The sequence below is a fragment of the Streptopelia decaocto genome (assembly GCF_964273445.1).
Source record: "Streptopelia decaocto genome assembly, chromosome: 1".
Lineage (NCBI taxonomy): Eukaryota > Metazoa > Chordata > Aves > Columbiformes > Columbidae > Streptopelia > Streptopelia decaocto.
The window spans coordinates 86,093,957-86,118,733 of NC_138663.1; the positions used below are offsets into that span (position 1 = coordinate 86,093,957).

A 24,777-nucleotide genomic window follows, 5' to 3' on the forward strand; every position below is an offset into this window, starting at 1 on the left:
GACTCTATTAGATTCATCCTTTTTTGTGTTTCACTGGTTTAGAAAATATTAAAACCCTACCTTGATGGTGAAGGAATTGATGAGCATCCCACTTCTGTGTCTTTGATCTGCTATCTCTTCTGCTTGATAATAAAATATTTCCTTCTTAGTCACTGCGTAAGGTAGAAGGGCAAGAATGGTTACATCTACCTATTAGGGCCTTTTGTATCTGACTTGCCTTGAAGGCAGAGTGGCCTCATGGTAATTTTTCCACTTAGGCTGGTTTCCTTTGTAGCAGCCGTTCTCTGGCTGGCTTCACGTGCATTTTAATGATGAGAGACTAATTTGATTTGCATTTTCTTCAGGTTTGTTGCTACTCTAACTGGCCTTTGGATAGATATCAAGTGTGTTCTAAGACACTAACACACTAGTAACACAGTAGTGTTAGAATACACACAGACAGAAGGTTAAAAGGGAATTGAAAATATAACTATCTGTAGCTATAGTTATTTGAAATCTGCTGACCATACAAATCCCATCTTTGCTTCTTCTGGATTGTGATCTCCTGCTGTTGACCCCATCCAGCAGCTCAGCACTAGGCAGCCGCTCGATCACTTCACCTCCCACTCAGGGGGATCAGGGAGAGAGACTAGGGAAGAGCAAAAGTCAGAAAACCCATGGCTTGAGATGAAGACAGTTTAATAAGTAAAGGAAAGGGGTGGGAGCGGGGGGGAAGTAATGCAAAGGCAGACTGATGCCCAGCTAGTCCCTGGGGAATGGCCACCTGCCAGACTAAAGCCCCCCCTGCCCAGCGTTTATCACTCAGTGTGATGTCCTATGGTATGGAGTGTCCCTTTGGTCAGTTTGTGTCAGCTGTCATGGCTGTGTGTCATGTCCATGTGTCCCATGCCTCTTCTCACTCCCCTCAGCCTCTTGTCCACTCCTGGCTTCTTCACTGTGGCGGAACAGAGAAGGAAAAATAAAAGAAAGCCTTAATGCTGTGCAAGCACTGCTCAGCAGTAGCCAAAACTCTCCTGCATTATCAACGTTGTTTCAGTCACAAATCCAGCCTGCAGCACCATATAGGCTGCTGTGAAGAACATTAACTCTGTCCCAGCTAGACCCAGTGCACCTGCTCAGCCCTCAACCTGGGCTAATGAAAGCCCCTGTTGAAGTGTTTTTCAGAAGAAGTACCGAGGCTTGTGTGTGGTATATACCTGTTGAAGAAAGGAGTAGGTATGGGTGACATGTCAAATAATTAGAGTTTCTATGAAGCACCTATTTGATGATTACTTTTCAACTCTGAGTGCATGACTTGAATTTGCTGGTATAGAGTTTAATTTGTCATCTTGTTTACATAAGTGTCTGTCTCAAATTTTCATAGTCTTCTTTGACTGTAATTGATCTTTGCTAGTTTGCATATTTTCTCTTGTACCTCACTGCTCATAGTCTCTATTTCTTCCACATAATAAATACACTAAGCAACCCTGTAGCTGGTACCAGACTCTCTAAATCTCTGTACTTATCCTTATGGTATAATCAAAATGGGCTATTTATTTTCTTCATATTCCTTTTGTCGTGAAACACTTGACAATGATCTGTCTCTCCATGCTTTGATAGTCTCTTGCAAGACTTTAAAATGGTATAAATAAACCAGTTCTTCATCTAGAGCTTTGACATACTGAAAGAATTTTAGATAGGAAGATAATTTTTCTTTTAATGGCCCTGCTGTTTACACTTAGTCGTATGACTTGCTAGATATTTCAGACTATAGATTTATGTACTATCAGCTGAAGGAATTATTTCTCTAATCTCAGGAAACTGAAGTCTACATAAATATAAATCTGAATTGCTATTTTGCAGTCCTTTGGCATAATACTCTTGCTTATTGAGAGTGTGCATGATTTTGTTAATAGTTCAGCTATTTCACTGCTAAATTCCTTCCATTACTTCATGATGGATGTTCTGTTTTATTTAGAAGAATGAATGTTGCATTCATGAGGCAAACTTCATTAAATTTGGAGCTCAATCAACTAGAACTATAATTATATGGAGGGAAACTTCCTAATCTGACATTTGTGAATCTGAGCCCTTTTGGAATCAGTTATTATCTTATGCAACATGACCAACTGAGCCTTTGTATTGAGCAGAAGCAGACCCCGGGAGGAGTGCCTTCAACTGGAAGAAGTATTATTTTCTATTATAATTTGACTGTTTTGTGGCCTTTTTTTACCACAATGAGACATCTGTTCTCTCTGTATATGGAGCAATAATAGATCAGACTGGTTGAGGTGACAGTAAGCAGTGTATACTCCTCTAAAACATTATCTGATTACCTAGAGTTACTTTATTACTTTTCAAATGGCAGCTTCTGGGGTCCTAGAAGTCCTAGAAGACGATCCTCTTGTCATTTAAGGCAAAATTTATGAACCTTAGCATGGTTATGAAAAGAAAAAATACCATATTCTGTTATTAGTGGAAACTGCTTTCTCTTTGTGGCTTTAGACTGAATGTATTGACATTAGGAGGGGGAAGTACAGCTGCCTATCTGTTGTCTGTTTTGCCAATAGCACCACGTGTGACTCTAATGCAGGCCAGTGATCTTTGAATACTTGCTTTGGATTTCAGCTGATGCCTTCCTGGTAGTGCAGTACATTTTAAGACGGAAGAAGGCATCTCTGACAATATCACTGCCTGTCCTGGTCGGGTTTTGGACCTCAGCAAATACAGAAGAATTCAGCAGAAGCTGTTATTGAGAAGCAGATTAAGAATTACATCCTCTCCACATAGACCTCCAAGAAGGAATCTGAGAGCAATTAATTAATTTTACTCTCTAACCCAAGCTAGTGTAGTCCACAAATGGTGTTAAGTGTATTGTGCTCTGTGTTGCCTTATGTGCAGTTCTGCCCTTTATTCTTGTAGGCACAAGACTTCTGGGTGTGAACTCTGCATTTTGCACTCTTCCCCCTCAGTGTCCAGGAGGAAGGAATTAGCTTGCTTTGTGCTGCCTGATTGACACTAGAGTAAGAAGACTGGTAGACAATCTGTTACAACATATTGACTTGTCATCTCTTGACCTTTTGGAAATGTGTTCAGCCAAGGAGGTTTAAAAAGATTGTTCTTTTGAGTCCTTCTCGAGGAAGAAGTGCTGGTGTGCAGTTAGGGTTAGTTAGCATATGTTTAGAAGAAAAAGGAAAAATAAACCTTATTCAGTTGAAATAGCCTACTTGCTAATAAAAAAGAAGAAAAAAGATTAATTTATTACAGGTTGGGATATAAATGCTATCCTTAGGAGACCATAGTAAGAAATAGTTGAGTTCTCACATAGTCTAGAAACTATAACCGTACTGATCTGCATGTCAGAAACAGGCATCCATCACTGCTCAGGGGAGAGGCATGTGTGAGCTGAAGGGTCTTTGCTCAGTAATGTTTGTTGGATATTTGTGGGTCTAGGAAAGATAGATATAAAAGATGAGCGAAAGGGGCAAAAAGGCAGCAAGAGGGAGAGCTTGAACGAGCTATTGAAGTGTGGCCCAGACAAAAGCTTAGGATATGAACCTGTGCCTTTAATTGACTATTAGGGGCAAAAAAATCTTGAGCAATTCTGTTTTGCTTTGTCAGGCTGTGTTTATTTCTGTGACTGCAAACAACACTGGAGAATCTTATGTGAAATGGGTTGTCAGTCAATCCCTGTTGGGGTCTGTTGGCTTAGGTGAGATTGCTGTATGTGTGGTTGAGAGCTCACTTTTAACACTGCGAGGATGAAAGCAAATTTTTCTGTGTTTGGTGAAGTTGTATTGTTCAATCACTGTGGGATGCACTAGGAATCCATGGACACTTTTGGTGAATTACGCAGAGAGCTCTGTTCCAGCAGTTTGGGACTTTCTGCTCTCAGTCTCTGTCTGGATCCATCTATTGGATTCATGAGATGGCAAAAATAATCATGGGCTTTTGCATTTTCATGGCCCTTCTTTCATGTTTTGGTGCATGAAAAAGGTTGTTTAAATTTGTGTTTTCAAAGATATTTTCTGGAGGGCTGGAAAGCAGATGACCTTGTGACCAACGTATTGCTGTCCCCCTTTGTGAACACTTGAATGTACTTCTGAGAACTAGAAAATTGTAGATTACCATACAGTGGTGTCTGAACTTTTTTTCTGGGGTGGGTGGGAATGACAACACAGCAATCCATCTTCATGCAATGTATTCTCCTCACCCTATGGCAATTGTAGAATATGAGAGCTTGCTGATGTGGTTATCATGATTTTTAACTTAGAAGGTTTTTATTTTTTGAAACTGTTACAAGAGGAGCTTTCAAGGTTTCCCAGGGCTGTGCATCTCTATTTGTTCAAACACCATGTGTATTTGAAAATTCTATCAAAGCGGTTTAAATAAAGGAATATAAATTACTTTGAGTGCCATAGCAGTATAACACATTCCAAATTTATGTCAAAAATACCTTGTCAGCTAATACTGAAGTTAGTCCTTCTGTCATGGTCTGATTTGCATATTTTTGAAGTGATAAATTAGATAACTGTCACATGCTTATGAAAAGGTGTGAAGTGCATGCTGTAGCTCTGCTCAAAAAACACCTCTACTTCAGCACAAGCAACGGAATTGTCGTTTGCTGGAGTCATTAAACCTTTCTGTACTTAAGCACCACCGTGAATTCATTTCCAGGGAGTTATCAGTCTGCCTGGTTGCTGTCATGGTTTTTAACCCAAGCTAGCAATACAGCCACGATCGCTGCTCACTCACTCCCCTCCCAAACCCCCCAAATAGGGGAGAGAATTTAAAGGGAAGGGAGAAACTTGGATTGAGATGAACACAGTTTAATAAAATAACAAAATGCTAATATGCTACTAGTGTGTGTGTGTGTGTGTATATATATATAAAAATATAAAATAGAAATAAAAGATACTCAAGGCAATTCTTCATGAACTCTGTCCACACTGAGCAGCCAGTCCCAGGAAACAGCACCTGGTTCCAACAGCTGATCCTGGAGAGAGGAAAAAGATAAAAAGCTGGAAAGGCCCAGAGGCCTCTGCAAAATGGCAGGATGGCAAAAGGCCAAACTAAAGAAAGTCCCAAACAGAACTCCCCCGGCTCTGAAAACAAACACACACCACCAACCACAAAGAAAAGACAACATGTGAGAACCTGATACTAGTGGGATGGAATACTCTTATTGATCAGTCTGGATGTCAATCAAGGTCTGCCCCATCTATGCCCCACATTCCTGGCTGCCTCACAGCTGTGGGCAGAGTGCTCAGAATGTCCTTGGCTCTCAGACCAGAGCAATTAAAAACATTAACTCTGTTCTGGGGTGTTATCTCTTTGTTGTCAAAATCAATTAAAAAAATGACCGTGCTAGCTGTGAAAAAGAAAGGTTTGTAACTGCATGAAGAAAATTAACTCATTTTCAGTCAAACCAGCACAGTGGCCAGTTTGTCAAAGGAGGTGTCTTTTAATTAATCTTGCAAAAGATTGTATGTCTCAATCTGTACTTGAATATTCGTAACAAACACCACTGACTTTAGACTTTCCATATCTAGTTTAAATTAATTAAAACAGCTGCACAGCTATTTTCGAAGAAATTAGTTGGTGATTACTTTGTCATAGAGATTGTTGTGTTCAATTTTTATTATTCAGGGAAAGAAATCCCTGAAAATGGAGTTAAGCTTGCATGTAACAGTTAGTCATTTAGGTGTGTAAAAGCAATACTTCATTGAGTTATTGTTATGCTTGAGGGGGGGAAAATAATATTTCTAAACATGTTAAAATCAGAAATGAATGAATGGAAACAACCAAGCAGGGACACTATGGTGTAGAGATTTCATTATGGATGAAAAGCACATTAAATAAAAACCAAAGCTAAACACAAAATTGGTATAACTTGTTAGGAGACTCCTATCATTAAGTTGCTAATTATATAGTTGTTGTACTGTTTTGTAGAATAGTGGTAGGAACAATGAAACTCAGCTACTTTCTTAGGGCATAGGAAGTTCCATACACTTCATGAAAATAAATAAACCCATCGTAGTTTTTGCTTTCCTCTAGAAACAAAGACTACTAAGGGCAACAGCTTAGGTTGGGCTGGCCTAAGGAGGTGAAGGCTAACACGAGCAATGGCTCACCGCCTCTTCATCCTGCCTCCCTTGTACAAACTGATGAGTCACTCATCAATCAACTCTAAATTGCTGCTATTTCAAGTGAATGGCATTTTAGGGTAAAGCACCATTGATTTTTGTTTGGCTTCAAGTGCTCCACTTTAAATGGTGACAGTTGAGGAATCCAGTAGTGTCTCAGTGTGGGTCCCTGTGGGCAGCGGCCTGAACCCTTGGAGAACATCTTGGGGCTGCGGCTTTCCCATTCAAGCCGAGCCAGGACATCCCTGCTCATTGGCCCCTGCTTTCAGTCACCGGGTAGCTTCCGTAATTCCAAACTTTGAACGTTTCAGTAGTAAATGTTGGGAAATGCAAGGCATGACTACAAGTACTGATTGCTTTATCTTGCATATACTCTTTTTTTTAAAAACACTTCTGTCCTAGAATTCTTAATAGCTTTTTGAGGCTGAATGTCTTTCTCTCCTTTTTTGTGTCAAAGTGCAGTTGCTCCTGTTCATCTTAGGAAAGCAGATGAGAAGGTGGTTTTTTGTTTTGTAGTGTGTGTTTTGTGTTTTTTTTGTTGGGTTTTTTTTTTATTTTTTTTTTTTTTTTGGGGGGGGGTGGGTGGTTGGTGGGTTGGGGTTGTTTTTGTTTTTTTTCTGTCTTTAGTTGTCTTTTGTCCCCAGAAGCCAAACTGTGCCAGAGGACTGATGCTTTGAAAGAGAAGTGTGACTATCTTATGTAGCTTCTGATTCCTTGCTCATTTTAATTATTCCTTGTGATGTCATCTTTGTAGTAACTTTGCTACTGCTTGGGTTATCATACTTGTGATGTTTAAGAAAAATAATTAAATGATCAAGAAAAGTAATGAAACAATCACTTGTAATAGAAACTCTTTTTCTTGCATGTAGGAAACTCACAAATGGGTGCTACCATAGTAGATGCATTGGATACTCTTTATATCATGGGGCTTCACGATGAATTCAGAGAAGGACAAGAGTGGATTGACAAAAATCTTGATTTCAGCGTGGTGAGTAGAGCTTACTCTAATATTTCTTTAGTCCTTTTCACAGTGTTCGTATTGGGAGGAGACAGAAGAGGTCTTTTGACAGGAACTTTAAAAAATTATGATTCGAAGTATCAGATGTAAGCTTTAGTGAAGTTCACCGTTTGCAACTATTTTGAAAAGAAACTTACCCAACCCTTTCACACTTTAATTGTAAGTAAAGGTACACCTATATATTGTATTTTCAGAGTACAAATTATAATTTGTGTAATGGAAAAAATCGAAAGTGGTCAGTGGGAAACAACAGGGTCTCAGGAATGAAGGCAGAAAGTTAAGGCTTTACAAACTGATAGTAGTTGGAAATAACCGAACTGTGAAAGACTATTTCCATCCAAACCACAGGGTATAAATTACTTAACAATACAATCTCTTCTTCCATATCTTTAAGATGTTTTAACATGAAGAATGCCACTTGAATTGTCCTAGATTGCCTACAGGTTGTGAGTCTAAAACAAAAATTTCCCGGTTGGTCATACAGCATCTGACATTCTTTGTGAGTGCAGAGTTTGGAAGCACTGAATGGAAGAAAAGTCTCTGTTTTATCCTTATTAGATTAGTGTTCTCATTACTAATTCTGGGACTGTGACAGAGTTTGTATTTCAATCCTTGGCCTTGCTCTATGGTTCCAAAAGGAATTTTTCATTCAGTAACACATGAAATGAATGTAAGTGTACAGTCAGAATTGAGTAGGTGCTAAATTTTTATATATTCTATCCTACATTTCAGAAGTGATCATTTGGCTTTTCTCCTGTTGTTTTATATGTTGATTGTCTGGCAAACATTAAAAAGATTCTACATTCTACACTGCCTTTTTTTTTTTTTTTTTTTTTTCCAGTTAGTGCCAGATAATTATTCAGTGTAAAGCTGAAGACCCTAAATATATCAGAGACAGTGTAGACATAATGGTACCATTATGAGGGTGAACTGAATTACTTCCATAACTTTTGTCTGATCTGAGGCAATCTCAATACACATTTGCAGAATTAATCTAGGATTTGGGTGGAAGAAATTTATGTGACCTGTTGGGGTTCAACAACAGCTTCCTACGTATCAAAAAACATTTCTGAAGTTTAATGAACTGTTTTAGATATACACCATGCTTGAGTAATTTCCTTATGGATTGAAGTTTATAAATAAATACATAAGTTTCTTCCGCTTGGATTCTTGCACTAGGAAATAGAAATCATTGCTTTCGCTCTAGACTGTACCATTGCTTGTGTGATTCATTACTTTAATAGGTATGAAGTGGAACTATATGCTGCAATATTGGTATTTTTCTTCTATCATTTATATTTGGGAGTATTTCAAACTTTAGACTTTTAATCATCAGTGCTATTTGAGGGAGCTTTTAAAGTATTCGTATAATCTTTTTGAAATAAGTAATATGTGCAAAATTCATTTATTTTGGATACAAGCAAAATGCATAATACAACCACAGGTGCCAAAAAAATAGCATGAAAGGAAAGACATACCTATAAATGTCATTTCAACTGCATGCTAATTGGTGGGTCTAGTTGTACGGTGTACATTGTGGTGTACGTTTTTTTAATCCAGAAAAGTCTCCTTTCTCTCCAAATCTTTTAATAAAACTGCATTTGTATGTCTAATGGGTTGAATGAAGTTTACGGGGGAGGCAGATGGGGTGTATGCAGGTAAAGGAGCGAATGGGGCACAGAGGGAGGCAGAAAAATGTTAAAACTATCTAGTTTATCTTAATTTTTCAGTGGGTTAAATGAGTCAAAAGATACCGGTGAATTTAGCCCAAGGATGTTGATGTGGAAGAGGGGCAGTAAAATGGTTTATTCTCTTGAGTTTCTCAGTGGTCTTACCATACTTGTTGTTATAACATTAAATACATAAAGGCTATTTCCGGGCAGAGACTATGTTAAAATGGAGCTCTGAATTTGAGATCGCGCATTGGTAATTCAGGCTAAGAAAGCACATTACAGCAATTCTCTAATTATTATTCTACTTTATCCTGTAAACTCAGAAGATTTGTTGTTATACTTAAATGTAAGAGGAAAAAATGCTGAATTATGGAAATGTTGTATAGTCCTTGCCTTCTTTCCCACTATCCCCAAACAACTTTAATTGCAGTTTGTGTTAATAACATGGTTAGAGAGCAGGAGAAAAACTAATTTGATTTTTAAAATCAGTTGAAGCTGTGACTAGAATTATCACTTGGTGTTGTGAGGAAGTGCACAGGAATTTCAGTATGGACTTAGATACTGAAACAGTATAAGTCCTTGCATGTGAATTAGTTTGGGATGTGGATTTGCCTCTGCCTTGATGATTTTTCTTTTGTTTTCTTCTTTAATTAGGGTGTTTGTTAATTTATTTATTCTTTTTTTTTTTTTTTTTTTCTGTTCTAGAATTCCGAAGTGTCTGTTTTCGAGGTCAATATTCGCTTTATTGGTGGTCTTCTAGCAGCATACTATCTTTCAGGACAAGAGGTAAGGAGACTGGGAGATGTCTGAAATTCAATGTGTTATAGCAAATGTTGCATATGAAGAATTTTGTAGAATCTTGGTTTCTCAGTCATGTTCGAACTAATTTTACAGCAATAAGTTGTCTGAAGTAATGACATTTTTAGAGTATGGAATCCTTAAATCACGTTCCTGTGCAGGTTTTGGCCAATTTAGGACTCTTTAGAGCTTTGAAATGCTTCTTTTATCAATGTTTCCAAAAGATATCCACTCAAGTAAACATCAGCCTGAAATGTCAAGTCACTCACTTCTCTCGCTGACGATAATAACTTGTTTTGATGTTTTGTGACTCTCTGAAAGTGGAATTAGTAGTTTTGTCACTTGTTCTGCAAGGCTGTAGGCTTGCTTCAAAAAAGTGCTACACAATCTTGTTACCATTTTCTCAGTGACAAACTGAGAAATAACAAGCCAATTTTGTCCCACTCTTTAAACTTCTATTAAAAAAGATCGGAAACTTGTACTTCTGAGTGATTAGGCAAGAACATGCTTAGATTGAAAGAGTGCAGATACCCAAAGACTTGCACCCATGGACTTTTGTTCTAACAGTAACATTGCTGTGACCTCTTACTTCACATACTTTAACACTGGAGCTTGACCCAACCTACAGATTGAGACATAGCTCTTCTCATGTCTTAGCAGCTACCTGTCTTTTGATCTGTTGCCTGTGTCTTTGATTTGTTCTTATCCTTTGTTTTTCATGGCCCTTCTGTAGCCTGCTACTTAAAACATGATGCTTCCAGCCATATTTCATGCCTTAAGGTTTGATATACTTTCAAGTGTTCCTATGTATGTTCCCCTGTTGTTTAGGGGAGCACCACGTATGTATCAAGAAGTTCTCAGGGATTTTAAGCCTGCAGCCCTAAAAATGACCCCATATTTATTGGCTCTTTAGGTCTTTGGCATCATCCTGGGATCTGTGAATTTTCTCTTGTAGGAGTGTCTTCTGTATGGAAAAAGAGCTTGGTCACAAACCAGAAATCCAGTGTATATTGCTAGTTTGTTTTTCAAGTACTACTGCTTTACCTTCTTCATTGTCCAGAGTCTCCAAGCCCCCTGTCTGCAGAGGAATCAGCTGCAAGCAGTCCTTTCTGCTGCACCGATTCATGTGATCTGTTACAGGAGGCCCAAAGGAAAGGGGAAGCGCATAGTTTTGACTCTCTTTTTCCTTTGTAGCAACTGAAGAGCTGACCTTGTGTTTGTGGCAGTGAACCATTCCCTGCCTCCAGAATCTGTCAGACTTAGGTCTTCCATCAGTTTCCTCAGAGCTCAGTAAGGATTTTACCCTCAGAGAGTGATCCTCTTCTCCAGTGTTACAAGTCAGCCTTTTAAATTGTTTGCTGTGGCACATCTTCAGGAAGAGAACTTTGTAGCAGATATCACTTGTGTTAGTGGTGAAATTCAAGTCCTGTTAGTTTACACTTTTGTTTTAACAAAAGAAGGCATAAAAATCACTGAATGATCAATCCAGATATTAACTTGAGGCCACTTCTTCATTTCATCTAGGTCACCATTATTAACCTACCAGTTTTCTTTTGAAGGCCTCCAGAACAGAAGCTTTCTGTTGCTGTCAGACATAAGCAAGGAAAAATGCTTATGTTTTTATTTCTGTAGCAAAAAAAAATTCATGGAGAGCAGCCTGAGCTGCATGTGCTTTTCAGCTTGTGCTGAGGAGCAGCTGGAGTAGCGAAGCTGGAAGGATTAGGAATAGTCATGGTATTTCCTGCCATAGTGCAGGTGACCTCAGCGTCATGTTGAAGGATGCTTCCTTTTCAGAAATCTGTATTTCTGTTGCTTGGAACTCAGATCACATTAAGTACTATGTGATCACTGAAGTCATCAAGCATTGAGTAGAGCAGTCCCACATCATCAGCTAGGAACATTGATCCTGTCTCTGGATAACTTACTCAAACTGGAGCATGCTCCTTGGAGTCATCTACTGTAAATATGAAAAACCTCAGAGAAAGTGCAAAGATGACACATTGGTAGCTGGATTGTTTGTATAGGTCAATAGCACGCCTGTGCACAAGCCCCTTAACAAGGGCTTTTGTTGGCCAAATATGCAAACAGGTGGAGCCAAAGGCTGCCGAAACACATGATGTGCCTGCATTTGTAAAGCAGAGTGTTCCTTTTCCTTTCAGTTCCTTCTGACTACTTGGTGGAATCATAACAAGTTCCTTTGCTTAAAGAGTTTATCAACACATTTGTTTCCTTTTTAAGAAAAGTTTTACCCTCTTTCTTTCCTGAATTTTGGCCACTGGGCTGGCTCTTTTGTTTTTAAAAATATTTTTATGGTATCAGTCTGTCCAATGGACTTTAAATGCTTCATGATTTGTGGTAGAAGATGATTCTTGTCAAGTGTTCATGTGTATTATCTTGATTTTTCAAAATAAGAACTCCTAAAAAAAAAAAGTGTTCAGACTGTTTCTTTCAAAATAGTTTGAAAGGTAGGACTGCTTCTGGTACCTGAGAGACTACTTCATTTGCCAAGCTGGCTAGTTTCTCTGCAAGTTGTCAGTGTGGATAAGACAAGCAAGGGAACTTGAGGCTTCTCAGTAGTTGACCCCGAGAGAGAGACACCTGCTTTTGGGAACGCCTTGGAGTTGGTAACAGATTTATTTGAGATGTGATTTCCAACCTGGTCTTTTCTGTTCTCAAGAAGGGAATGTATTCCTTAGCTCAGGGTTGGCCTTTCTTAATTTCTTACTGCATTCAGACAAGTGAAGAGACACTTCTTAGCTTTATCAGACTGTGAACATGCACCAGGGCTTATGTTTCTAAGGAAGTCTCTACCTACCGGTAGGTATCCCTCCTCTGTTCATCAGCCTATCATTTACTTGCTCATATTCCCTTCCAACGCTTTCTTGATATTCCAATCCCCATTTCCCTTCCTTCAAGCCTCTTCTTCTGTAAGACTCTTGCTAGATACTCGTTTAAAAGGTTTTCTTACTAATTTCCACACTTTTGCATGTCCTGTTTGAGTTATTGATAAATAGATCCAATACAATGAGCAGGCTGTTTGGAATTAATTCTGATTTCCCCTTTTAATATATATAAATTCTACCTAGGTCTGCAAGAGGAGTTACTGGTGTTTGGTGAGAGTTATAAAAGCTTTCTTATTTTGTTTTGACTCCTATCACTTAGTGCTGTTAAAGATGCTATAATGACAACCATAAAAGAAAGTATCCAAGACTCAGCATCAGCTGTGGAAGTTCAATGATTTTTTAGTGGCCACATTTAGAGAATTTGATAGTCAGGATGGTTTATGTGCTTTTGCCCTTTGTATGGAGAGGGTAATTGTACTTAATAGGATTTTATCTGATTATGAGTCATAATGGTAGATATTGACCTTAACATCTAAATACAGCTGGCTATTAATTTAGATTAAATTGTCCTGTTTCATGCTCTTATTAGAAACATGTTGTTTTTTAAAAAATATTCAGCATGTCTATTGGCATGACTGTGGTCTTGAGGCTGTATTTTAGCTGTTACGTTACTGGTATTACTCAGAGGAGTGTCAACTGTGATCATGGTTTTAATGATGCTGGTTTCAGTTGATGGTAAAATTTTGAACTTTTCATATTAAGATAGTGGATATTACTGTCCCTTTTTTCAGTAAGGGACTGTACTTACTCACTGCAGTGGATGGGGGAATAGTGAAATATATGTCCCTTATAACCAAAACCAAACAAACCCCTACTGTTTATAGCAACTGACAACTTGGCTCAAAATGTAGTAGGCTTGTCCTGTCCAGTGTTGAGTCACAGGCCTGCCTGCCTTTTCACAGCTCAACTTTTTACATGTGAGAATTTCTACTGGACTTCTTCAAGTGATGAGCATGCAAAGCTGAAGTTTGAGGAGGATGTGTTTTCATGTCCCTCTGGCTGAATGTCTTGGTTGTCTTGCCACACTGCACCTTTCTGTTGATGTAGAGAGACAGAAGTGTTTCTCTAACAGGCAGTTCTCCCATTTTGGGGAAAACCACCATCTTTCTCCATTTTTCTGTGTCAAAATGCCTTTTGAATAGAAGAAAATCAAGATATGCCTGTGAAACTTGGCACAGTGGAAAATCTGCCTGTGCATTCTGTTTCAGTTTTCTCAAGTTGAAAAAACATAGAGGTTTATCTGGTTGCAGGGGTAATAGGTCTGCCGTCTGGGAGGCCTTTGTTTAAATCCTCTGTGCAATAAGTTTTTCCTGGCTAATTGTGACCATCTGGTGTCTGGCTAGGTGTTATATTATCAGATCTAAGAGTGTGCTGTGTTTGTCTCAGCTCTTATGTAGGAATGAGGTCCCAATCTGTTGTTGCTTTTGAGATACTTGGGGGTTTTTTTAAGCTTTGGGCCTGTGACTTTTCTTCAACGTACATTATTAAAATATATTATCAATGTAGAATCATAGACTCCTAGAACTCTCAAGATCATCTAGTCTGACCCCCTGCAATGAGCATGGACATCTTTCACTAGGACAGGTTGCTCAAAGTCCCATCCAGCCTGACTTTGAACACTGCCAAGGATGAGGCATCCACATCTTCTCTGGGTAACCTCTGCTCCAGTATCTCATCACCTTCATCAGAACAAATTTCTTCCTTATATCCAGTCTAAATCTATCCTCTTTCAGTTTTAAAACTACTGTGTCTTCTCCTGTCACTACAGGCTGTGGTAAAAAGTCTCCATCTATCTTAAAAGTGCCCTTTATATATCGAAAGGCCACTATAAGGTTTTCCTGGAGCCTTCTCTGCTCCAGACTGAACAACCCCAACTCTCTCAGCCTTTCCTCACAGCAGAGCTGTCCCAGCCCTCTGACTATATTTGTGGCCTCCTCTAGACGTGCTCTAACAGGTCCATGTCTGTCTTGTACTGGGAACCCCAGAGCTGGATACAGAACAAGTAGGGTATACTGTATACTTTTTTTTTTTTTTTTAATTATACTGTCAAACCAAAGAAAGAAAAAGAAACTTGATAAAAAGCAGAAGAAAAAAGCATGTGATTTCTTGGGAGATCAGGCAGGTATGTATGTGCAGGCAGGCTCTCCTGTATTTTGTCGTATGCAAGAGGTTTCTTCCCAGGTTCTACTAAGCAATCAATACAAAGGGCTTACTTTATCATTATTCATTATTAAGCTGTACGTTAATAGGCATAATCTCTAAGTACCTAAATTTCTAAATAAGAAGTACAAAATGCATTGTGCCTATGCTCAATTACAAGCTACTAATTATTTTTGGAGGTACAGGGTTTAGGAGAGTTGCTTAGTAGAAAGTGTCTGGAAGCTATACTGTAAGAATGAGGCACTTCTTTTCTCCAGGTTATATAGAATAGATAAAATGTTTACATTTGGCATTTCTGTCAAAAAGGAACCATCATCTTGTAGTTAAAGGTGTGAGAACTACAAGTTTTCCTCCTTCTGAGTTCACAGGCACCACTATGCTTCCTCTTATCCATCTATCAAATAGAGTTTGATTATATATATATAAAATCAGCTGGTTTCTCAGGATGCAGCTCTGGAATTCTTTCATCTCCCATGGTGCCTATCCAGTTCTCCCATTTAAGATTTCATTCAAGATCAGTCTCATTTGTCTTTATTTGGTATATGACTGATTATATATTCTTCCACTTCTTTCAGTCACATTTGTGGATCTGGGTTTTTTTGGGCATTGGAGTAGCTGATACCGATTTCTGAGGGAGGATAGAGGGGCTGCTTTGTAAAATCACTGCCTACCCAGAACGCTTTCAACTCCTGGCGCAAAAAAGCATCAACCATGCAAGCAGTGAGAACGAACAGCACCAAGCAGAAACGAGCTGGCTGATCTTTCTGTGTTATTGCTACACAGCAAAGCTTGCCAACAGACCACAGCCATAAGCTGCAGTAGAAGATACAAGACAGACCTGTGATGAGTGTGCCTGAATGTCAAATCTGTGAGAGTAGGCTACCAGGAGAGCAGGAATTAAAATGTCCTCAAGGCCCAGGATAGTAGAAGGTGTGTCTGAACCTGATGTAGGGCACCAAACCTCAGCAGAAATCAGATTTTCTTGTGATGTGCTGAGTCAAATGGTCCAAGAACTATGATTTCCATTATGCTGTCCCCACACCTGATTAGCAAAGGAGTAATAAGTACAAGGAAGACATAATAGACCAACAATACCAGCAGAAACACGCTGCAGTTCTTCATATTGGCTATGTGAACTTCTTTGAGCTCATAAAGGCAGATGGAGATTCCTAGAGCATCTTGCAGGATCCAGGCCCATTGTTCCTCATTTCTGAAGACTGCCCAAAAGACAGCAGTGAAGATGCTGAACCCTGCTAGGAGCAGTTTGTTCACTTCCAAGCCTTTGTGAAGACACCGTAAATGGACTTTCTGCTCTCCAAATGGGCATTTGTTCTAGGAAGGAGAGAGACAGCTGTAGAACCCAAGTGTTGCATATATGCAGAATAATCCTGTAATTAAACACACTAAATGATCATAGGAGCAATGAAGCATAAGCAACACAAAGAACAATGTTGCTCTGTTTTTTGCAAATAAAGAAGATACCAGACTTGATTGCTGTGTGTTCAAAATATTCCGAGCTTTTTACAGCTTTATTTGAGGAATTGCTGTCTCTTCTCATTTATAGCTCTTGCCCAGTAGTCTCTGGCAGTGGCTACACCCACTGCTAGAATGAATGTGATACTCATATTACAAGCCAAATGTCTGTCCAACTTCTTGAAGAATAGATAGGTAAAGTCCAAATTTTTGAGCAAATCCACAGGAATTGTAATCTCTTCACTGCGATCCAAATCATTGGCATGTTCAGTGTCTCTGGATACTGTGTCATCTCTCCTGATTGTTAATAATCCTTGGGTACCTTTTGTTTCCTGGAGCTTTCAACAAAGTTGCAGTTGCCCTTTCTCTCTGAGGCAGTTCTAGTGATGAGGCCCCTGCCATCACAGTCTTCCTCACCAAAAGAAGACCTAAATCTGAGAAGGTGAATTTCTGATAGGGCTGAAACCAGCAAGGCTGACTATCCCTGCTCTTCAGGAAGTATCTCCAGTGAGAAGGGACCAGAAAGCAGTATTCTCCTTAAGAGATTTTTTTACTTTGGGGTAAGTTCAAGTCCAATTTGCTGAGTTGGCATTTGCAGAAGAAACAAGAGCAGCAGGAGGGGAAGAAGCCACTATCTATCTTCCAATTGTTCTCCATGATGTGAGACCTCTTACTCCTTGCTTCAAGAAAGTGTCTGTCTTTCCAGAGTGACTCAGCATACTTGCCTGTTACATAGCAAGTCCTAGCCACACATACTCATCGTTACAGAGTTATCTGCATCTGCCTAACTGAGAAAGGAGTCTCCTGCCTTCCAAGTGTCAAGTCTGTGCCTTCCCCATGGCTGCAACCACACCTTAACTTTGACGCTCTGTGGCTCCCCATGGTGGTAAGCCCTCATCACCATGGACAGCTTCTGGGGCTTGGTGTCACCCAGGGGATGGTCAGTGAACTCCTTCAAATAGCAGCTTTTCTCATAGTGACTCCTTCCTCCTTCCCTTGGCTGTCTAAATTGGAAGATGAAGTCTTTTGATATTAAACTTTAACTAATCTTATTTCCATTTGTAGTGCCTTCATAAACTTGCAGCCTTGGTTTAAGGATTTTGTTTTTTCCCCTGTGTGTTCTGGCATGCTTTATTTTCTGCTGTCTCAGGTATGTTGGGAGTTGAGTGAGATCCTGTGTATATTGAGAGCAGGAAAGAAAATCCTTTGATGTTGAGAGAAAGTACGTGGAGCAAGCATATCTGGGTGCCTGCTGGAGCATCCATGTCTCCAGGTAGGAGAAGGCAGGACACAAAATGCAGTTCATTGTCAGGAGGCTGAAGAGATGTAGTTAACCCAGACTAAGCGAGTCAGAGGAACATGGTGTGTTACACGGTTTTCTTTTGTTTCACTGCAGACTTTCCTTCAGGTACCTAGATTTTATTCAAATTAAGCTGGATCCTGCAAATGTGTGGGTTTTCCCTTTCTTTCTGAGCTTTGCCTTTGGGAAGCTCAGTTCCTTCAGACTGAATAACTTGGGGCTGTTGAGTATTTAACTGAAATTTTGATTTGAATGATTTTTAAACATGACATAACTTTTTGTAGTTAATGTCTAGTATATTGTGTCTTTCTGTATAGATGAGGGCTATGTTTACATGGGTTGGTACTATTTCTCCTTTAATGCTCGTTTCTGTGAGTAAGCCTGTTTTTCTTCTGATCCTCAAGAAGTCATTGCTTGTTTGGATATGTGGGTTCTGTGGGTTTTTTTAATTGTATCATGGGTTGCTGTCTTGAGCAGGGGTTTCCCACAAAGTGTGCATGCTGACTGTAGTACAGCACTACAGCCACTTGTCCATTCCAGATTTGAGATGGTCGGTAGGTCACAGAGTGCTTAGGAAGTTGTTCTGTCCTGCAAATGCATGGAGTGCAAGCCCAACCAGAGGGCAGATCACAGGGGAAGAGCAGGTCGTTGCTCATACCTTCTGTGCAGGTGTATCTAACACCTATCTTTATACGAAACTTCAATTTTTAATCTTTTCTGCAAAATTATACTGGGCATGTGCCCCATAAATGTTCATTTGTGAAAGTTTAAAGTATTCTTGTGGGAGTACATGTTATCATGCTAATTTCAGATATCAGCAATTTCGTAGTGGACAGACTTATAGATAAAAGGCTGGAGATATTAACTGGATTTTGGGTGCCTCAGTGAACAGAAGTATGACTGTACTTTTTCTCAGCAGTTAGCATTCTGAGATCCTGTGGCCCACATTTACAGATTAGTGTTCTTAAAGCTTCTGAAAATTCAGCACATTTTCTGAAGCAAGATGAACTAGAAAAAGGAATGCTGTAGCTAGCAGTGGTCTCTGAAAACTCAGATTTGACTCTCTTGACTTAGCATCTTGTAGGAAGTCTGTAATAAAACCAAACATTGAGACTATGGCTTCTGGGGTCCTCCCCCCAAAAGTTCAGCTGTAGCTGTTTGCAACAGGGTTTGGGAGTTGTTTCCAGTGCTTAAGTGTGTTCTGGGTTGTAAAGAAAGCCAAGTGACTGAGAAATAGGATTAGTAAGTTATACTTGCATGCTTTGCCTAGAGCTCATTTGCTAGCAGTCCATAAAAAGATTTGTAAGTTGTGCAGAAGTAACCTTATCTTGCCTTTAGAGTAACTAAGCATCTTATCTAGAGTGAAGAGCATTGGCTGTGGAGAGAGTGCACAAGGTACCTGTTGACTGCTTTTTTTTTCATGAAGTGGAGTTGCACAAATCATTAAAATTGTGATGTGACTGGTAGTGGCAAATAAAACATTCCTCCCAGCAATAATGCATGGAATGACAAAAGTCCAGAGATGGACAGAGGGTCAGTTGATGTGCAGAGTTTCATGGCTGAGCTTGAGAATCAACATCAAGTAGGGAAAACAAAGTTAATATTATTCTAATGACTCTTGCGTGATAGTAGCAGAAGGACACTTACACTGTTATGACAAATTTTGCTTGTCTGCTGATTTATTAATACAACAAAAAGGATAGCTTATTGTTTTATTTTCGTTGAGCCATTATGTATGGTATTTGCAGTGTTAAAAAAACACTAATGATTTACTGTGTTTACCATTGCCAGCTTTAGATATAAACAGTTCTTTTACATGATCATCTTTCTCATCTCTATAAACACCATCAAAATGACATGTCTTTCTGGGCAAGATAATATAATTCCCATGGATAAATCCAGACTGAAATCTGTCATTTAAAATAGAGAGAAAGGGCTGTTAAGTACTTGGTACTATTAAAAGATAATCAAACTAATCCTTTCCAAGAATCTGTTCAGAAAGACTCATTAGTAAAATAGTTATATTTACCAATGGATATGCCCAATAACTGACGTAAAGATACAAAGTATAGGTCTTCAGTAAGTGGGGCAATGTATTTTGTGAACTGGTTTCACAGAAGACTTGACTGTACCTGTGAAGGGGCTTATCTAAATTAAGTTTTCAAAGGTATGAAGTCTTGGAAGAGAGAACAGCATTGTATATGTCCTATCCAATAAAGATGAGATTGTCACTTTGTTGCCAGGAGATGAGCTGCTTATTCTTAAGTGCTTGTGACAGCTCACTGATCTCTAACAGGACACAGCCTGAAAAAAATATTTTTTTATTGAGTTTTAAAGCATTGTCACATATTGGGCATTGCCACTGCAGTGCAGATTGCAATCCTTGTGCAAATTCTGTTTACCAGGCTTGTACTAAATGTTTTCTTCACTGGCAAATGACATTTGGCCCAATTTATTTCTGCATCTTGGTACCATACCGCACCGGAAGAGGGAGAAAGGATGGGAAAATTGACTTTGTTGCAACTTTGTTTCCTCTTAGTCTGATTGGAAATAGGTTTGCCGGTTGGTACAGCATGCTTTAAACTGGTGGAAATAAAGGATAAGCTGTTTTAACAATAGAAAATACAGTAACTATGCACTAAGAGCCACCCTTAAGACTCACTCTTTGGTCATGTTCCTGTAGAGGGCTGTAAAAGCTAAGAAAGAATGGATCATTTGTAACTACTTGCAGCCCATGTTATCTCCTGCTGACCATGTCTATTAGTTTTTGGCTCCCTTTTCAGTAGTGGAATAGTCATATGGATGGGCACAGTGACAGCAAGCACAGTATCTTACCTTATTTTTCCAGACATTCATTTATTTGCATTACTCTTGACACAGTAACACACTAATTTCTACCCACTGTTCTCCCATGTTCTCTCCTCCTACGTTACTGTCTGCAGTGAGGGTTTTCATGCTTGATTTGATCCAGAGAAGAAGTATACCGTTCTTTATTGGGAGCTGAAAACATAGTTCTTTCAGTAGAATTTTTATTTTCGCTTAAAACAAAACAAAAATCCAACCTGAGACATAGATAGCACTTCAAGACCAGGCATCTTTGGCCTGTTTTGCCTTTTGGAACTTGTTTTCATTTATTGTTTCCCTCTTAAAAAACATTTTAGACAAGAACGGGTACAGTGAAAGAAAAACGAAATAAATACCACAAATGCTGCAAAAAAACTGCTAAGCAAAACCCCTAACAACTAGGAAAAACACTAGCAAAAGTCATGTTGTCTCTAATGATGTGTTCACGTATCCCATGATAAAGATGGTGAACTCTTCTAATCTATTAGGAATCAAGAGGATGCTAAGCTGTCTGCAGCAGTACTGTATTTGCATTTATAAATTGGATAATCAGCTGAAAAATCTTTAAAGAAATAACCAAGAAGCTCTCTAATCTGTTAACGTTCCTTTTTTTTTTTTTTTCAATTCAAAATGTAAAATTGCAGATAAGAGCGTAAACCCAAATAACACAACTATGTCCATGTTCAGAAAAGGTCATTTAAATGACCTAGATAGCTATTAGTCTGATTGCACTCCTCCTCCTCATCCCAGAAATTCAGGTAATGGAAAATAAGAGATCATCAGTATAGCAGTGATTTGACAATGAAAGTGTTATTGTAAGAATTTATAGCTAACTGTAGATTTGCTCATGTTGATATGTTAAATAGAAAACTCTGGAGAAACTGAATCAGTTGGTCAATGTGATCTGTATAAATGAAATCCATTTTAATGTTGCCAAAGGTCTAGATGCAGGCTGTAAGTTACAAGAAAAAAAAAAAAACAGACAACAACCCATGTTGTCCAGGCAAATGTGGGGAACAGAACAAGGGAATATGTTCTGAGTAGCTGTGGCTTTGAGAGTATGTGGAACTCACAAAAGGCAAGGAGCTCAGTTTGAACTTTTGACATGAAATCCTGTGGCAAAAGACCCGTGAGCATTTGGATTTATAAATAGGAGTTTTGAATATGAGGAGGAATTTATTTCTGGTTAAGTCATTAATAAAGGATTGTTGTTCGTATGCTGTGTCTTGGTAATCATGTTCTTAAAAGGATTTGTAAAAACAGCAGAAGTGTAGGGAAAAAAACCAACACACACACACAAAAATAGACAGAGGACTGATAGTTATGCTTCCTGAACACATGAATAGTCAATATGTTGTATATGACTCAGTCCAGATACATCTTTGGAAGAAATGTTCTACTTAAATACTACATATTGACAGAAACACAAAGGTATCTTGGTAATTATTCTTTATTTTCTATAGAAGATCAAATTGCTGCTCTGTTGAGCATTTTAAATTTGTGGTCATATGGCATGAAATAAAAAAAAAAGTTTGTCTCATTTCTGTCCCTAGGATCTATAAATTATGTTGCAGGAGCTTAGGGTATTTATCTTACCATTTTTCAAAACAAATGTCTGGGTTTTCAAGTGCCTTGCAGAATTTATGCAGCTATGAAGATTCAGTGCTTACTAATTCATTGCTCATAGCTTTTGTTTGCCAACTAATTTTCTGTCAGAATGTGGTCCTAATAATATATATTAACTGTAGATAATTTAAGTATGTCTGTAAATCTGAAAACAAGCCAGTTCATCCATTAAAAAAATAAACAAAACCACTATATACTCACTTTCATCAGATACAATGCAATAAAATATATTTTGCACCTGACACTGGGTAAAGGATATGTTTTTGAAGATGTAAAAGCTATGTGTTTTTTTTCTTTTTCTTTTTTTTTTTTAATTTTTTTTTTTCTAGACTGACCGATTTTTGCATTGTAATCTGTTACATGATACCAATGGGAGAAGGGTGTCTGTGTGTATAATGAGTGCACATAGTGCGAAACAATACATAATTTCATCTCTGTTTAACATTTTTTGTAAAGGCAAATACAGTCTAAAGGGGACTGAGTCATTTCTGGCAAAGTCTAAAGGGGAAATCAAGACTAATTTAAAATGGAAAGCTTGGCAGCACATTCCAGAGAAACAGGAGGTGGAGGAATAATTGAGACAGAAAGTAGAAATTAATACAATGTAAGCACAGACCTGAAGGACAGAAAAAGATGACATGGCAGAGAAAAATATATGGGAAATTAAGGAGATATTTGACATGAGTGGAGAACATGTTAGGAGCAGGTGTTACCAAAAAAGAAGACAGTGTCAAGAGAGATTAATAATCAGAGAAGGCAGATAATTTTTATTGCATGAAAAGGATTCTCATAAGACTTGTAAGTGGAGCACAAACTGCTTAATTACTTGACTTTAGAACTATTACTTAGGGTTCTTAATACACATTTTCTTTCTTAAAAACTCATCAGTTGGGTTAGGACCTTCAGGAACATAATGCCATCTGTTACTCAGGAGAACTACTGGTAGCAGCAAAATGACAAGAATTGTTGATTAGTTTAAAACAAACAAACAAACAAAACACCAAGATTAATTTTTACCATTTACTTTGCCTGCGTGTATTTGACTACAAAAGCATGTTGAGAGACTGATACATTAGGGTCAGTTCTAGGTCTGAAGAATATGTTCTGGAGATAAGAAAGCATTCTTCCCCCATCAGGTTCCCCAAGATATTCCTCATACTCCTGTTCTGTACCACTGCATTCTTGGCACTCCCTCCATGGTCCATTGCTATGCCTTGTCTGCTTTAGCCTTCCATCTGCCCCCTGTCCTTCCTCCTGATGCCTTTTGCTTCTCCTCTTCAGCTCCTGTGCTGCTTTCTCTTAACTTATCCTCCCTGGCACTTCACATTGTGTGCTGTGGGAGACTGGAAGCCTTTTCTTTTGCCAATTTTGCTTCCTTGCTGGCAGAGCTCTATGCTGATCTTCTGTCCCCTCATGGGACAGAAGATGTCCCCTCATGGCTCTTTTGTTTGGTTTCCTGATGGCCATTCAGATTTTATCCCTCTCTTTCTCCATTCCCTTTTTCCAGGCTTTCTAAATCAATCTACTTTCTCGCTGCCAGTAACTAGTGGGAGAACATTTAAGCCAGATGCCAGACATTGTCTCTGCTCTCACATCTGGTTCCCTATGCTATAGTAGCTCTCTCAGTAAGAAGAAATAATCCAAGAGTCTTTTAAAAGTCCACTAACATCCTTGGAGCATGCTTAGGAATGAGTGATTGTGATTGGCATGTTGTGCAAATTCAAGACTGTTGCTTCTAGTCCTGAGACAATTTATTTACTAAAGTAACTAATCTGGCAGGTTAATACTGCTTCTGCTGGAAAACTTAGGTGAAGAAGTCAGATATGAAAAGAAGGAAAGATAAAGCAAAAATTGCCTGGCCTGAAAGCAACTTTCTAATAATAATAGAAGATTAACTCAAGACTGCTGTGCATTTTGGCTCAGTTAGATGGGGTGAGAAACAGTGTATTATATCTTCCTGGAATGATCAGATCAGGGAGGCACTTACCTGCCAGATTTTCATTGCATTTATTCTGAATTTTAAGTGATGTTGGTTGAGTGGTGCAAAGTGCCTCAGATTTGGAGGCCCCTTAAAAATGGAGAACATGTAACTTTTCCACTCAGATATGCATGACACCCATGCCAAGGAAGCTGATAAGACTCTTGAATGGAAACTATGCAGTTTAATTGAGGTTTTATTAGCCAGTGCCAGGTAGTTTAAATGTGACTAGCTGGTTATCCAGTGCATGCCAAATTTTTATGTTTATATCTTCTAGAGCAAAATATTCATGTATTTCTAATAAACTAATATATGCATGAACTTTCTCATGTAAATTTTTCAAATATATCAACAGTGTGAAACCAATGAATATTTCATTAGATCCTAAGATGCCTTAGTCAACAGTAACTAGATTTCTGATGTCTGTTGTCCAGGAAGGCAGTTTTGGAAAACTTTAGTAAAAGATAAATATAGCATCGCTTAAGAATTCTGCAAATCAGAATTTTGCAAATCTTTCCCTGCTGATGGTAGAAAACCACCATAGTATTTATTATCTTATATCTTAGAAGCAGCATTTAAACATATAATTGCTAATTTGTAAAATCTAAATAGGGAAAGTTGTAGTCAACCAGATAATATCTGTCTTATCTGCATTTAACTGATGTAGCTGAAGTATTTTTCTGTGTTTATTTTTCTGCTTGTTTGTAGACTGGAGATTGTAGCTGAATAATATGATCAAATAAGGATTGTAATGCTTTTCAGTGTAACTCTAACTTAGGAGATACCAGTAGGATAGTTTTTCTAGGTTATCTCATCCATCCAGATCAGTTGATATGATGGAATAGTTTCTTGCCATCTCTTTTACTAGTGTTTTACCTG

At 38.5% G+C, this 24,777-nt stretch overlaps 1 protein-coding gene across 2 annotated transcripts in view; it reads left to right on the plus strand.

The window, feature by feature from the left end:
* Nucleotides 1–24,777, plus strand: part of MAN1A2 (mannosidase alpha class 1A member 2) — a 148,041-nt gene that overhangs the window by 62,790 nt on the left and 60,474 nt on the right. For both annotated transcript variants that reach the window (XM_082045553.1, XM_082045554.1), the window contains exons 4-5: nucleotides 6,995–7,113; nucleotides 9,522–9,602. In XM_082045553.1, the coding sequence (XP_081901679.1) occupies nucleotides 6,995–7,113; nucleotides 9,522–9,602 (200 nt within the window). The remainder of the gene's footprint in view (nucleotides 1–6,994; nucleotides 7,114–9,521; nucleotides 9,603–24,777) is intronic.